Below are 13,337 nucleotides of genomic sequence, written 5' to 3' on the forward strand. Positions count from 1 at the left end.
CGGTTATATCCACGTCAATACAATGATTCAACGAAGCGAAATCCAACAGATATCATCAAGCTTATTTGGACTCACGGTGACGCAGTTGCCGTAGGCGTCGCGCACCACCTCGTACTCGATCTCCTTCCAGCCCTTCAGCGACTTGTCCACCAGCACCTGCGAAGTGTGCGCGAAAGCCGACGTGACCAGCGAGGTCAGCTCCTCGCGGCTGTTGGCGAAGCCCGAGCCCAGGCCGCCCAGGGCGAAGGCCGAGCGCACCAGCACGGGGTAGCCCAGCCGCTCTGCGGCGGCCACCGCCTGCGAGGAGCACGAGGAATCGGTGCTGGTTGAGAACATGCTCACGAATGACATTTTTAGAATGCTGTTTAAATGCATCAGTGCGAAAACAGCTTGAGGCGCGCACCTGCTCGACAGAGAGGGCGGCCTCGCTGGGCGCCACGTGCTCGTTGATCTCCTCCATCTTCTCCACGAAGATCTTCCTGTCCTCGGTCATCTCGATGGAGGCCACCGGCGTGCCCAGGACCTTCACGTTGTACTTCTCCAGCACGCCCAGCTTGGTCAGCTCCACGCCGCAGTTGAGCGCCGTCTGCCCGCCGAACGTCAGCAGGACGCCGTCCGGACGCTCGTTTTTAATCACCTTCGGGTGAACAACAAAAAGTTACAAAAAAAAATCATGCTAAACTCATTGCCATTGTCATTTAAGCAACTGGGAAGAAGAAAAAAACGATGAAAGATTAGGAATGAGATTTCCTGACTGACAAACCTGAGTGACATATTCCGGCGTAATGGGCAGGAAGTAAACCTTGTCCGCCAGACCTTTGGAGGTCTGTACTGTGGCGATATTGGGATTGATTAACACCGTCTGGATGTTCTCCTCCTTTAACGCCTTAATAGCCTGGGAAAAAAAAAAAAAAAAAAAAAAAAAAAGATACATGTTAGCGCAGGGGTCAGCAACCTTTTCTGTCAAAAGTGCCATTTTAGTCGAAATAAATAACCAAAAGTCTCGTGTTAATCTAATGTAAGTATTTTAATTTTTAGACATTTTCTTTCTTTCTGGGCGGCACTGTGAATGACTGGTTAGCACATGCTGAGGACGTGTCGATGGAGTCCGGGCTCCGGCCTTCCTCGGTGGAGTTTGCATGTTCTCCCTGTGCCTGCGTGAGTCTTCTTCTGGCATTTTCCGGATTTCTTTTTCTTTTGGATATTTTATGGTTACTTGTTGAACTTCTTTTTTTTTTTTTTTATTGTCTAACATTTTTGGCAGTTGCATGAACATTTTATGGTAATTTTCTGCTTTTCTTCTTCCTTTTATGGACATTTTACAGTAGATATTTTTTAAAACCTTTTTCATCAACCTTTCATCTCTTTTTATCTGACAACCTAAAAATTTGGACCGACATTTTTTTAAATATATTATTTAGTTATTATTTCATCATGTATTCATTTAAGTAATATTTTACTCAAAAAATATAAATATGTAAAAAAATTCGACTTTTTTATTATTTATTTTTTATGTAATCATGTATTCATTAAATATTTTACCTAAAAAATATTTTATAAAAAAAAAAAAAATATGTAAAAAAAAATTCATTTTTTAAATTTATTTTTGTTTAATCATGTATTCATTTAAATATTTTACCTAAAAAATATTTTATTAAAAAAAATAAAGATAAATATGTAAAAAAAATATTTTCTACATTTTTTTTATTATTTATTTTTTGTTTAATCCTGTATTCATTTAAATATTTTACCTAAAAAGTATTTTATAAAAAAAAAAGAAGATAAATATGTAAAAAAAAATCTAAATTTTTTTTAATTTAGTTTTTATTTAATCATGTATTCATTTAAATATTTTACCCAAAAAATATTTTATAAAAAAATAGATAAATATGTAAAAAAAAATCTAAATTTTTTTTTGTTTAATCATGTTCTCATTTAAATAATATTTTAAATAAAACATATTTTATTTAAAAAAAATAAATAATAAATATGTAAAAAAAAAAAAAATTCTACAATATATATATATTTTTTTTAAAGAGATCCACAGACAGCCACAGAAGAGGGACAAAAGAGCCACATGTGGCTCCAGAGCTGCAAGAAACCCAAGTGAGTGAGTACTGGCGCCAGCTCAGCGTGAAAGGAGTCTGACCAACCTGAGAGCCCGAGTAATCAAACTCGCCAGCCTGGCCAATGGAAAGCCCCCCAGAGCCCAAGATGAGGACCTTCCTCGGTCGCGAAACCTCTTCGGGCTTGGGGGAAGCCGGATAGGTGAGACGGTCCATCAGACGCTGCTTCACTGCGGAAACAAAGTCAAAGTGGAAAAGCAGGTCACTAGTGTCATGCTAGCGACAGCAAAATATTTGCAGTGTGGAAGCACATGCCCGAGGGCGCCAATGAAAAAAAGATTACCCGATTTGCCGGCGTTGCCTTCCTTGTGGTCTCGGACGGTGTCGAGGAAGACGTCAAACAAGCCGACCAGATCCGTCGGGCCGGCCATGTGCTCGGGATGGAACTGGACGCTAGTGCGGGAAAACAAATGATGTCATCCCGCGGAGGAGTGAGGAAAGCACGTTCCTCATTGGCCGGCCGTACCTGAAGAGCGGCTGCGTGTTGTGCACGATGCCCTCGTTGGTGTGGTCGTTGGCGTTTGTGAAAAGGACGTCCCAGTCGCTTGGCAGCGTGTCCGGGTCCACGGCGAAGCCGTGATTCTGACTGGTGATGAAGCAGCGCTCGGTGCCCTTGTGGAGGCAAGGCTGGTTGTGGCCACGGTTGCCATACCTGCCACGTGAGAAGGCCGATTGCAAGACATTCAAATGCCATTTCTGGCCCGCGAGCCATTCGTTGCCCACCCCTGGGCCAACTTGACATTTTCCCACAAGGACATGCAACAACGCCAACATTAGTTGGCTGTGGTAACCTTGAGCAAACCCGATAAAAACACCAACTTTGTTTATTCTTCCCGAATCAAAACAGGGACGCTCAGCTGCTGAGAATGACGAGAAGACGCATTTCACATCAGAGCTGAGGACAAACGTGCGTCCAGGGTTATATCATAGTTTGGGAATTTTCCATTTGAGTTACTTTTGATTTCGTTTTTTAAATTAATTTTGTTCGTTTTTATTTGTTTTCAGGGTGGTTCTGTTCGTTTTTATTAGCTTTAGTTATTTAATAAATGCTTTATTTTAGTTTCAGTATGTTTTAGTTTAATTTTTTAAATTGTGCACAATATTTAAAAAAAAAAAAAAAAAACAGCATGGGAGAAACATCATGTGAAGGTGCTTTTCTATTGGCTGCTGCTCGTTGACGTCACTTCTGCGTGACACACTTTCAAACGTCCTTTTTCCAGTTCAACTCAAAATAAATGTACTTAAAATCACATTTAAATCATCCCAAAGACTCATGCATTAAATTAATTATCAAAGACTAAAACAAAGTATATTTTTTTATATAATTATAGTTAGTTTTGTAAACATAAAATGTAGTTTCAGTTAGTTTTCTTTTTTTTTCTCTTTTTTTTAAGAATTTTCGTTTTTATTTTATTTCGTTAACCAAATTGTTTTTTAATTTTAGTTATTTTGGTTTGGTTTATTTGTTCATTTTTTCCTTTCGGGTAACAATTCAACATGTCATCATATAATTACAGCATATAAAATACCCAAAAAGAAAAAGGGCTGACGCAAAAAAAAAAAAAAAAAATCAAGCAAATTATTGATTGAGTGTACTCGCAGAGCATTAAGTATGAAGAATTTTTGAAACCTTGCGTGCGTCACACATTATTCCAAGTCAACAACCCAAAGTTGCGATATTAGAAAAAAAAAATGGCGCAAGGAATATCACATCACCGAATAGTTACAATGAGCAAAAAAAAGCGCCACTGACTTCATCTTGTACGTCTTTGCTCCGATGACCAACGAGAGCAGCTGGTGTCCCAGGCAGATTCCGAAAAGCGGCTTGGGGCGATCCACGCGCACCACCTTCCGCACGTTGTCGATGGCGGCCTGGCAGAGAAGCGGATCGCCGGGACCGTTGCTGATGAACAAGCCGTCGAATTCTGGAGGGGGAGGACGAAAACGCGTTTGAGCAAATCGACAAACGGCCGACCCCGAGAGCCGTCGGCTGCGCGCGCGCGCGCGACGCTGACCCGCGCTGTCCAACGGGTGGTCCCAGGGGACGACGGCGACGCGGGCGCCTCGCTCGGCCAGGCAGCGGATTTGGTTGTATTTGATGCCGCAGTCCACCGCGGTGATCCGGAGACTGCCGCCGGGGTTGAATAACCGCGGCTCCTGGACACCCAAACACTCTTGACATCATGTAGTTTTGAATTAGTATTTTTAAAAAGCCTGTTTTGATAACCGTACCCTCATGGACACCTCCCGGACCAGGTTCCTCTTGTCGGGATTGTCAAAAGGAACGCTGTCCTCGGGGGTCCCCTCCAAAATCAGCTTCCCCAACATGGTCCCTTTCTCGCGGATCTTTTTGGTCAGGCAGCGGGTGTCGATGCCTGTCAAAAGCGACAGCATGTTGTCCTCTCAGGGCTCATAAAAGCTACTCATCAACCAATTTGGCAACTTTCTGACTTTCCTACCTTGTAGCCCGGGAACTCCTTGCTCCTGGAGCCATTGGTCCAGGGACTTGACTGAGCTCCAGTGACTGGGATTCTCCGACAGCTCCCCGATGATGAGAGCGGCGGCGTGGATCTTTGACGACTCGAACCACTGCGAGCAGACAGCGCGATTACCCGTCATACCTTTCAAATAACTGTCTGATCGCCTCACAGCACCTTGCTCAGGCCAAAGGCGCCCTCTTCGTCCGCCGGCACGCCGTAGTTGCCCACCAACGGGTAGGTGAGCGTGAGCAGCTGGCAGCGGTACGACGGGTCCGTCAGGGCCTCGGGGTAGCCCACCATGCCCGTCTGGAACACTACAATAAAAAGATAGATGAACCTGACGACAGTAGCAATTTTGAATCATACTAGTTTTGGATTTGGCTTCACGATGTTTATCCAGAGTTGCCACAGTACATAAATGTCTTAAGAGTTCCCACTAATACATCATTTGATGTATTCGTTTTTAAAGCTTGCTGATTTGTTTTTTAGATTTGAGACTAACCACAAAATCCTACTTTTCATCTGTTATCTTTTTTAAAAGACTTTAAAACGTTGATTTAAGACAATTCAAAGCCTTGGTTTGAGATTTATGGATTCATTGCCTTTTGAGGATACAAAACAAATACATAAATCCCTTTCAATAATTTGTGTATTTCGGGTTAACTAAAATATTAGAATGTACACCACTGCCATTTAAAAGAACAGCAACACATGGTGTTCAATAAATTCCACTTTCCCACTGACAAAGACGATCCCTAATTTGAAATTTATTGAATGTATTACAACAACTTTGCTTATATTGTGTCGCAATCTCTCATGTAACCACTCTCAAAGCATGACAAATTCTTGCGGTTGTAAATTGGCACATTAAAAAATATATTGTAAACAAAAAACAAATGAGGAAAAATAAATAGAACAATTATGAGACGTGTTCCAGCAAGTAAACAAACAGGTTCGTCAAGACGACTTTTGAATTTGGGACAACAACATGGCGAACATGAATATCGAGGAAAACTACTAATTTTGGTAGAAGAACGCACGACGTACCAACTTCGCCAGAAACGGACACTTTAGCGCCGAACAAGTTTCCCGTAAACCGCGTCCCATCCTCCAGGATTAGACTCGCCGTGGAGGTGGAGGTGGAGGTGGAGGTGGACTTCTCGGACATCTTGGTTCGACTTCCCGGTCGCGTCTAGTTGCTGGCAGCCACAAACACGAACCGGCAGTTTTCCACGTGAAACTCACAACCAAATGAAAGGGGGGCTGAAAGTGAGGGGGGAAAAAACGACCACCGGGAGTCGTCGACTAACGTCGTTTGTGGATGTTAGGCAGAAAATGGTGGCTGTTCAAATGGATCCGAGAGGCGGCGAAGGACACACGCGGCGTTTGGTTTGAGTTTTCCCGGTTTGCGAGGGGAACCCGTCCCGAAGGTGCCAAGGATGCCCCACGTGTGCAGTGAAACCGACACGGAGGAGGAGGTTGGCCCGCGGTTCGAGCCGTTCGAAGAGGCGTTGGACTTAGTATTTCCGGCTTGTTTTTTCAACATAAAACAATAAGGTTCTATTCATTTTATTCACCGACGTGCTGGTTGAATCGAGCCACAATTTATTTTATTCAATTCACTACATTTTCTTATAATAACATTCATTATTTCTGTGTATTATAATCGTACACGCAAGAAACTGTGACACAATTGTATTTTATTTTTTAGAACCCAAGTACTTCCGTTCATTTTGGCGCTTGACTAAGTGCTTTTCTCGCTTGTCACGTCACCGTACACGTCAGTGAAGGGCGGGGCTTCTACTCAGCAACAACCGGATGGAAACAATTTCCCAGCAAATGAACTGTTTTTAATTAATAAAGGTCAGCAAAATGGGACTGGATTATTCTCACTAGGTGGATTTTGTTTTTGTTTTGAACTTGAGAGGTTCACGTTTTGATATTTGTTACAACTCAGTGTTGACTGACACATTTTTAATTTTTATTTCACCCCGTAAATGATATATAGCCATTTTTTAATGTCATACACACGTTTTATTTGTGGCCAATAGAGGACGCCAAATATGAACAAGGAACATTATCGTTAGTCAACCGTAACAGCTATTTAATGTAAAATTGATTTTAGACTTACCAAAAAAAAAAGAAAAAAAAAAGACTGACTAAAGTAGAAGATGTGAAAAAAGCAGACTCTAAGCTACTAGCTAATATGTAGCTAAAAGAGGCTACCGCTACCGTTTTCTTCTTTTTCCATTTATTGCATTTGAGGCAGCTAACTATAAACGTTTATTTCATTCAAAAGTTCAACAATGACAGGAAATATAACAAATAACACAAATATTGAACGAAAATGGATTTGAGTTTGACAGATCAGATGACGCTAACAAGGAATTGACCATTAATGAGCGCGGCCTACTCGCTAATTAAGTAGCTAACAACCAAACCAGAAATTTATCTTTATTTCAAGTTTCAGCAAAGACAAGAACTACACGACAGTGAAAATATTACGTTAAAATGAATTGTGGTACAATGGGGGTAAAAAAGTGTACTATTACTCAATGTACCTACTACTGTAGGCTACAAGCTAGCAAGTGCTTAAGCTGCTAGCTTAGCCTCCTAGCTAAAACGAGGATTTTGTGTGTGTGAGTGTTATTCAGTAAGGTTTATTAATGTTCTTCAAAATGGTTGCATGAGGTAAACAGCATTCTTTTTGGCCCCCCCTATGTGTGGTCCACGCCGGCACTGTTGGACTTGCGTTGGAATGTGGCTTTGACAGAAACACAATCCACAACAAACACAGCAGCTAAAAATAGAAACAGTCACTCAGTGAGACAGAGACTCGAGGTCTGGCGGGTCTTTACACGGCACTGTGAGGCAGCGGAAATAATTCATAGGAGTGAATTTGGATTCTCTAAAAACCTTGTGGAAACTTTTTGGGAGTATTATTAACAGCGTTTGATGAATTTTGCCCTTCAGCCAGCGGACAGCGCGGCGGCTCGCGGCTCGACGGGATCGAACATGGAGAACCTCCAGAAGCAGCTGCTGTGTCCCGTCTGCTTGGAGATGTTCTCCAAGCCCGTCGTCATCCTGCCCTGCCAGCACAACCTGTGCAGGAAGTGCGCCAACGACGTCTTCCAGGTCCGTCGCCGCCTCGCTTTGCTTCAGGCCGTTCGGAAAGCAACCACAAAAAAAAGTGCCTCAAGGGCAGCCGAACTCCTTTGACTTTATTATCAACATTTCGAAATTTTCTATGCGAGTTACTGGTAGCCAAAATCAATTACAATTGGTTGTCAATAACATTTTAGTCCATCCATCCATACCAAGGTCACTTTATGGTGAATTCAACGACGGTACCTGTGACACGTTGCAGTCGTCCAACCCGTCATGGCAGTCGCGCGGCTCCACCGGCGTGGGAAGTCGCTTCCGCTGCCCGTCGTGTCGCCACGAGGTGGTCCTGGACCGCCACGGGGTCTACGGTCTGCAGAGGAACCTGCTGGTGGAGAACATCATCGACGCGTACCGCCGAAACGAGGACTCCAGGTCGGCTCCTCAAGTAGAAGATGAAAATAAAGTGAAAATAAAAATACTCACAATCTCAAATGTCATTGTAAAGTGTAAATAGACGTTAAAAAAACAACTTTTAAATATAAAATAAAAAGCATACGCACGTTAGGTAGATGTAGTAACTAATAATGCCACTGGAGGGCAGCATTTCACCCACTTTTGTTTTCAATTTAATTCTTCATCCCTCTGACTTTTTTTTTTTTTTTAAAGAATGTTTTTTAATAATGCACCAAATAATCGTTGAGATTATTTTAAGCAGACAAAAAGCCTTCCTTTAAAAATACTCACAATCTCAAATGTTATAGTAAAGTGTAAATAGACGTAAAAATAAAACATAAAAAGCATACGCACGTTCGGTAGATGTAGTAACTAATAATGCCACTAGAGGGCAGCATTTCACCCATTTTTTTGTTTTCAATTCATCACTGACTTTTTTTTTTTAATGATGTTATTTAATAATACACCAAAGAATCGTTGAGATTATTTTAAGCAGACAAAAAGCCATCATTTGGGCTCAAATTTTGATTTGATTTAACAGTAAAAACTGTATTAAAAATTATGTAAACTAAAAAAAGGAACCTGTGCAAGATATTTTTTTTTAAATGAAAATGAAAACATTGTCATAACGTATAACATGTCAATATTCCATATGCAAATGATGCATCCTTTAAATATTTTATCATAAACATTTGTATGAACAATACTGTATTAATAAGCGACACTATAACATATTCAATTGCAGTTTGGGCCGCAGAGAGTTGATGCAAAAGTGTCAAATATGTGTTGCAGTCACATTGTGATGATGATGATGATGATGATGATGATGATGATGATGATGTGTGTGTCTGCGTGTGTCACGTTCACGCTGACTGTGTTTGCAGATGGACGCCGCCATCCCATAATAGATGGGATTGTTCTCATTGGCCACGCATGACACATCATATTTGATCAAATGTCCTGTTCATCATCTTTATCAACATCTTATAAATATGTACATTATTATTTTGTTGACACTCTCTGAACAGTACAATATGAGTTGTGACATATTTTGACGCATTTGTGGGCTTATCATTTAACTCATTCACTGCCATTGACGGAAAAAGACGTCAAATGGGGAATTTTTACTGGGCTGGCAGTGAATGTGAAAAAAAGGGTTTTCAAAAGCTTCCTGATGCTCACCTGTGACTTCCTGTCCGGACAGGATGTCCAGCGTGAAGCCGGAGTCGCTGATGTGCGAGGAGCACGAGGACGAGAAGATCAACATCTACTGTTTGTCCTGTCAGACGCCGACGTGCTCCATGTGCAAAGTGTTTGGACGCCACAAGGAGTGTGACGTGGCGCCGCTCAGCAGCGTCTTTCTCAGGCTCAAGGTAGAAAAATGAAAAATGGAACAAAATGGGACATAATTGGCAACATGATACATGATAATAAACAAAACGGAACATGATAGGATATAAAGTATGTCATTGGAAAAGAAGTACCTGATAGAAGCACAGTGGTTCGAGGATACAACCCTGAAGGACGCCACTCCCAAGTCCACACTCAGGATGAGTAACTGAAATAAGAGTTTTGAAGAAAAAACAAAAAATGATGACAAATGTGCCCAAACATGAAGATGTAAAAGGAAAGCGTGAAGGTCAGTGGCGATGATTAAGTCACGTTGAAGCGTTTGAGTCACACACAAAAAAGTGCGCGCGTGCAGATGGCCGCGTTGACATTTTGCCGCCATCTCGCGTTCTGATTCACTCCATTTGAAATGGAGATGAAGACAGAAAAATATGTTTATTGTCCTCTAGAAATGAAAAAGCGTGGATTTTGTTTTTGCGAACGTTCGCAGACGGAATTGAGCGACAGCATCGCCGGATTGGTCGCCAGCAATGACAACATCCAGGCCGCCATCACGCACATGGAGGGAGTTTGCAACGATGTCCAGGTAAATAAGTTGGGCATTTCCTTCAGGTGTGCGCGCTTTGGACACCTGGGAGGATTTTTGTTTTTATTGTTTGTCAATGTGTTGCGCCGGCAACGTTTATGTTCAAATATACGTTGCTAAAAGGGTTAGCCAGTCTATAGCGTTCCCCATTATCTGTTAGCATTAAGCTAGCTCGCCTTGGCCACCTGAGTATTTTTTTTTTTTCAATTGTCAATATGTCGTGCTAACATTTGTGTTCAAATATACGTTGCTAAAAGGGTTAGCCAGTCTATCGCATTTCCCATTAACAATTAGCATTAAGCTAACTCGCCTTGGCCACCTGCGAGTATTTTTTTTATATTTGTCAACATGTTGTGCCAACGTTTGGGTTCAAATATACACTGCTAAAAGGGTTAGCCAGTCTATAGCATTCCCCGTTATATGTTAGCATTAAGCTAACTCGCCTTTGCCACCTGCGAGTATTTTTTAATTATTGTTTGTCAACATGTCGTGCTAACGTTTGTGTTTAAATATGCGTTGCTAAAAGGGTTAGCCAGTCTATAGCGTTCCCCCTTATCTGTTAGCATTAAGCTAGCTCTCCTTGGCCACCTGCGAGTATTTTATTTTATTTTTATTGTTTGTCAACATATGTGTTCCAATACACGTTAGTAAAAGGGTTAATGAGAGTCTATAGCGTTTCCCATTATCTGTTAGCATTAAGCTAGCTGGCTTGTTTCTCAAATTTATGCTCCATAGTCAAATCACAACAGCTCATATCTTGAAAACTTCTAAGTCGGTCACTCGTATCTCAAGGCGCCACCGTATACATCCGGCGTCAACGCCGTCCGTCAAAGCGTCTTCCTTTGCCGTCCTCAGGAGAACGCTCGCCAGCGCCGCGAAGAACTCGCCAGCCAGTTCGCGGCCCTGACGGCCATCTTGGACGAGCGCAAGCAGGAGCTGGTGGGTCTGATCACCCGGGAGCAGGACGGCGAGCTGCAGCGCATACGGCAGCTCGTCGGCGAGCGCGGACAGAGGCTGGAGGACGGGAGGCAGCTGGTGGAGACGGCCGTGCACGCCGCCGACCACGCGCACGCCGCGCTCTTCGTCCAGGCCAGTCCTCTAAATAACTTGCCGTCCGTCCATCTGTCCATCCCGTCAACCATCTAGCCGCAGTAAGACGTCAAAGTCATGTTCCATCGCTTTTGGTGTCCTCAAACTTTTGTCTTCATCGATATTTTTGTCCTTGTGGTGTCGCAATACTTTTGACATACCAATACGATGCTAACGCTAATGATACCAAAACACTTCTCAGACTTGATTTTTTTTACGGAAGCGTAGAGCTGCCAATGTCGAGTAAACATTTTGGGCTGGCGAGTATGTTCAAACATACTCGCAAATATGTTCGAACATACTCGCAAATACGTTCAAACATACTTAGAAATATGTTCGACCATACTCGCAAATATGTTCGAACATACTCGCAAATATGTTCGAACATACTTGCAAATATGTTTGAACCTATCGAAATATGTTCGGACATACTCGCAAATACGTTCGAACATATTTGTTGTTTGAATGTATTTGTGAGTATGTTCGAACATACTCGCAAATATGTTTGAACATACTTGCAAATATGTTGGAACGTATTGAAACACGTTCGAACCTACTCGCAAATACGTTTGAACATATTTGTTGTTCGAACGTATTTGTGAGTATGTTCGAACATACTCGCCAGCCAAAAATGTTGACTCCACATTGGCATCTCTACGCTTCCGTAATTTTTCCATCACCGTGTCTCAATATTTTTGTCCAAATTGCATCCTAATGTTTTGTTCCGTCTTCCTCACAGAACGTCACCGTCATACTGGACAAGTAAGCCGTGCGTCGTTATATGACGTCGTCGTGTCGTGTCGTGTCGCGCGTGCCCACTCCCAAGTGCGCGTTTGTCGTTCAGGATGTCGGCGTGCGACCGCGACGCCAACGTCCTGCGACCGCAGCTGTCCTTCGACAACATGGGCCGTTTTGTCATCGACGTGGACGACGTCGCCGACATGCTGAAGGACATCCACTTCCGACGCGGTTTGTATACGCGCGACGTCGCCTCCCGCCAAGTCACCTGACATACGTACCGTGTTGTCTTTCAGGTGAAGACGACCTTGAAGACGATTCTGAAGCGGACTGACGCTGCCCCCCACCTGCATGTCGTGAGCCGAGCGGACAGGCCGAAGATGAGGCGTGTACCACTTTAAATAGCCGGCCTAAAAAAATAATAATAAAAATCAATATTTCAACATTGAATTTCTATTTTTTTTCCCTTCAGGGGGTCAAACCCACGTCGACTCCCTGCTCTCCATGAGCTCCCTTCACTCCAGATGTGGTCCAGGAAGTCTCTCATGAGCTCCCTGCATTCGCTAGAAGCGTCCCCTCTCTCACTGCAGGGGTCCGCGGTGTCCATGAGGTTTTTTGTGGTCATTTGACTTGTCGACACTCTTTGTTGTGTACTTGTTTGTATATGGAATTAATATTATTTAAAAAAATATCAGAGTTCATACACTAATTGGAAACCTGTGTTACTTTACAACAACCACAGAACTTTGCAGTCAGTAGTTGTGAAAGTCTTCTTTTGAGTCAAACTGACCGTATTATACTGCCCCCCGGTGGCCAAGTCGCACACCAGAAGGCGGTACAACGACTTCATCACGATACAATCTGTTCAATTCTTTACTGTTTAATTATGTTAGTTTTATTAAGTAAAATATTATACACTAATATTTTAATAAAACACATTTGCAAAATGTATTTAGTTTTTGGGGGACTATTGGGATGGATTCAAAGCATTTCAGATGAATTAAACATGCATACGTAAAAAGTTTGAGTGAGCCAAGAATATTGAATATTTTATTACAAAATATAAATGACAATGTGACAACATTCAACGTTCTTTTCTTCTTCATTGCTAATATGAGGACAAACATTTAAATAATCCACCCAGAGGAACAAACAGTGTATGTGGAACAACTCATGTTGACGTCATCTGTCATGTGACACAGTCTGGTTTCAAGGTCCCGCCTCTTCATTTATTTTTATCTATATATCATTAAAATGGTTCTATTATTTACAATATTTCGCTAGTTTTACTCGTGGGTTGCGTTAGCGCGTGAGTGACGTCACTATAATCTTTACTTTCCGACCTCGTCAAGCACCTTCCGGTTGATGTGCGCGCGCATCCGCTGCTCCTCCGTGCGCGCGTTGTGGATC

At 42.4% G+C, this 13,337-nt stretch overlaps 2 protein-coding genes across 8 annotated transcripts in view; one reads left to right on the forward strand and one right to left on the reverse strand.

Moving 5' to 3' along the window:
• The window catches only part of cad (carbamoyl-phosphate synthetase 2, aspartate transcarbamylase, and dihydroorotase), a 28,940-nt gene extending 15,681 nt beyond the window's left edge, over positions 1–13,259 (reverse strand). The window contains exons 1-16 of one of the 2 annotated variants that reach the window (XM_077510471.1): positions 12,209–13,259; positions 9,649–9,722; positions 9,347–9,531; positions 7,958–8,151; positions 5,654–5,846; positions 4,781–4,920; positions 4,586–4,715; positions 4,359–4,501; positions 4,142–4,283; positions 3,880–4,051; positions 2,593–2,778; positions 2,410–2,519; positions 2,154–2,296; positions 764–895; positions 404–637; positions 76–297 (exon numbers count right to left, since the gene is read on the reverse strand). In XM_077510471.1, the coding sequence (XP_077366597.1) occupies positions 76–297; positions 404–637; positions 764–895; positions 2,154–2,296; positions 2,410–2,519; positions 2,593–2,778; positions 3,880–4,051; positions 4,142–4,283; positions 4,359–4,501; positions 4,586–4,715; positions 4,781–4,920; positions 5,654–5,774 (1,875 nt within the window). In that variant the 5' untranslated portion in view covers positions 5,775–5,846; positions 7,958–8,151; positions 9,347–9,531; positions 9,649–9,722; positions 12,209–13,259. The remainder of the gene's footprint in view (positions 1–75; positions 298–403; positions 638–763; positions 896–2,153; positions 2,297–2,409; positions 2,520–2,592; positions 2,779–3,879; positions 4,052–4,141; positions 4,284–4,358; positions 4,502–4,585; positions 4,716–4,780; positions 4,921–5,653; positions 5,847–7,957; positions 8,152–9,346; positions 9,532–9,648; positions 9,723–12,208) is intronic. The other variant, XM_077510472.1, reaches the window with a different exon arrangement.
• trim54 (tripartite motif containing 54) lies at positions 5,945–13,087 on the forward strand. 6 transcript variants are annotated; one of them, XM_077510480.1, is made up of 10 exons: positions 5,945–6,469; positions 7,580–7,741; positions 7,974–8,143; positions 9,369–9,537; positions 10,005–10,100; positions 10,956–11,189; positions 11,929–11,951; positions 12,034–12,158; positions 12,224–12,312; positions 12,400–13,087. In XM_077510480.1, exons 2-9 carry the CDS (start codon positions 7,622–7,624, stop codon positions 12,259–12,261), a joined length of 975 nt encoding a protein of 324 aa, XP_077366606.1. In that variant the 5' UTR covers positions 5,945–6,469; positions 7,580–7,621; the 3' UTR covers positions 12,262–12,312; positions 12,400–13,087. The 6 variants fall into 6 exon arrangements, with proteins under 6 accessions (XP_077366606.1, XP_077366607.1, XP_077366605.1 ...); XM_077510481.1 differs by having other exon boundaries at positions 6,463–6,502; XM_077510478.1 differs by lacking the exon at positions 5,945–6,469 and having other exon boundaries at positions 6,535–7,741.
• Positions 13,260–13,337: the final 78 nt, after the last annotated feature.

The sequence above is a fragment of the Festucalex cinctus genome, chromosome 21 (assembly GCF_051991245.1).
Source record: "Festucalex cinctus isolate MCC-2025b chromosome 21, RoL_Fcin_1.0, whole genome shotgun sequence".
Taxonomy (NCBI): Eukaryota; Metazoa; Chordata; class Actinopteri; order Syngnathiformes; family Syngnathidae; genus Festucalex; species Festucalex cinctus.

Coding starts and splice junctions, on each gene's coding strand:
- trim54 (XM_077510479.1), top strand. CDS start 7,562: ATGAATTTTGCCCTTCAGCCAGCGGACAGCGCGGCGGCTCGCGGCTCG. Junction 7,742..7,973: donor GCGCCAACGACGTCTTCCAG/GTCCGTCGCCGC, acceptor GACACGTTGCAG/TCGTCCAACCCGTCATGGCA. Junction 10,101..10,955: donor GAGTTTGCAACGATGTCCAG/GTAAATAAGTTG, acceptor TGCCGTCCTCAG/GAGAACGCTCGCCAGCGCCG.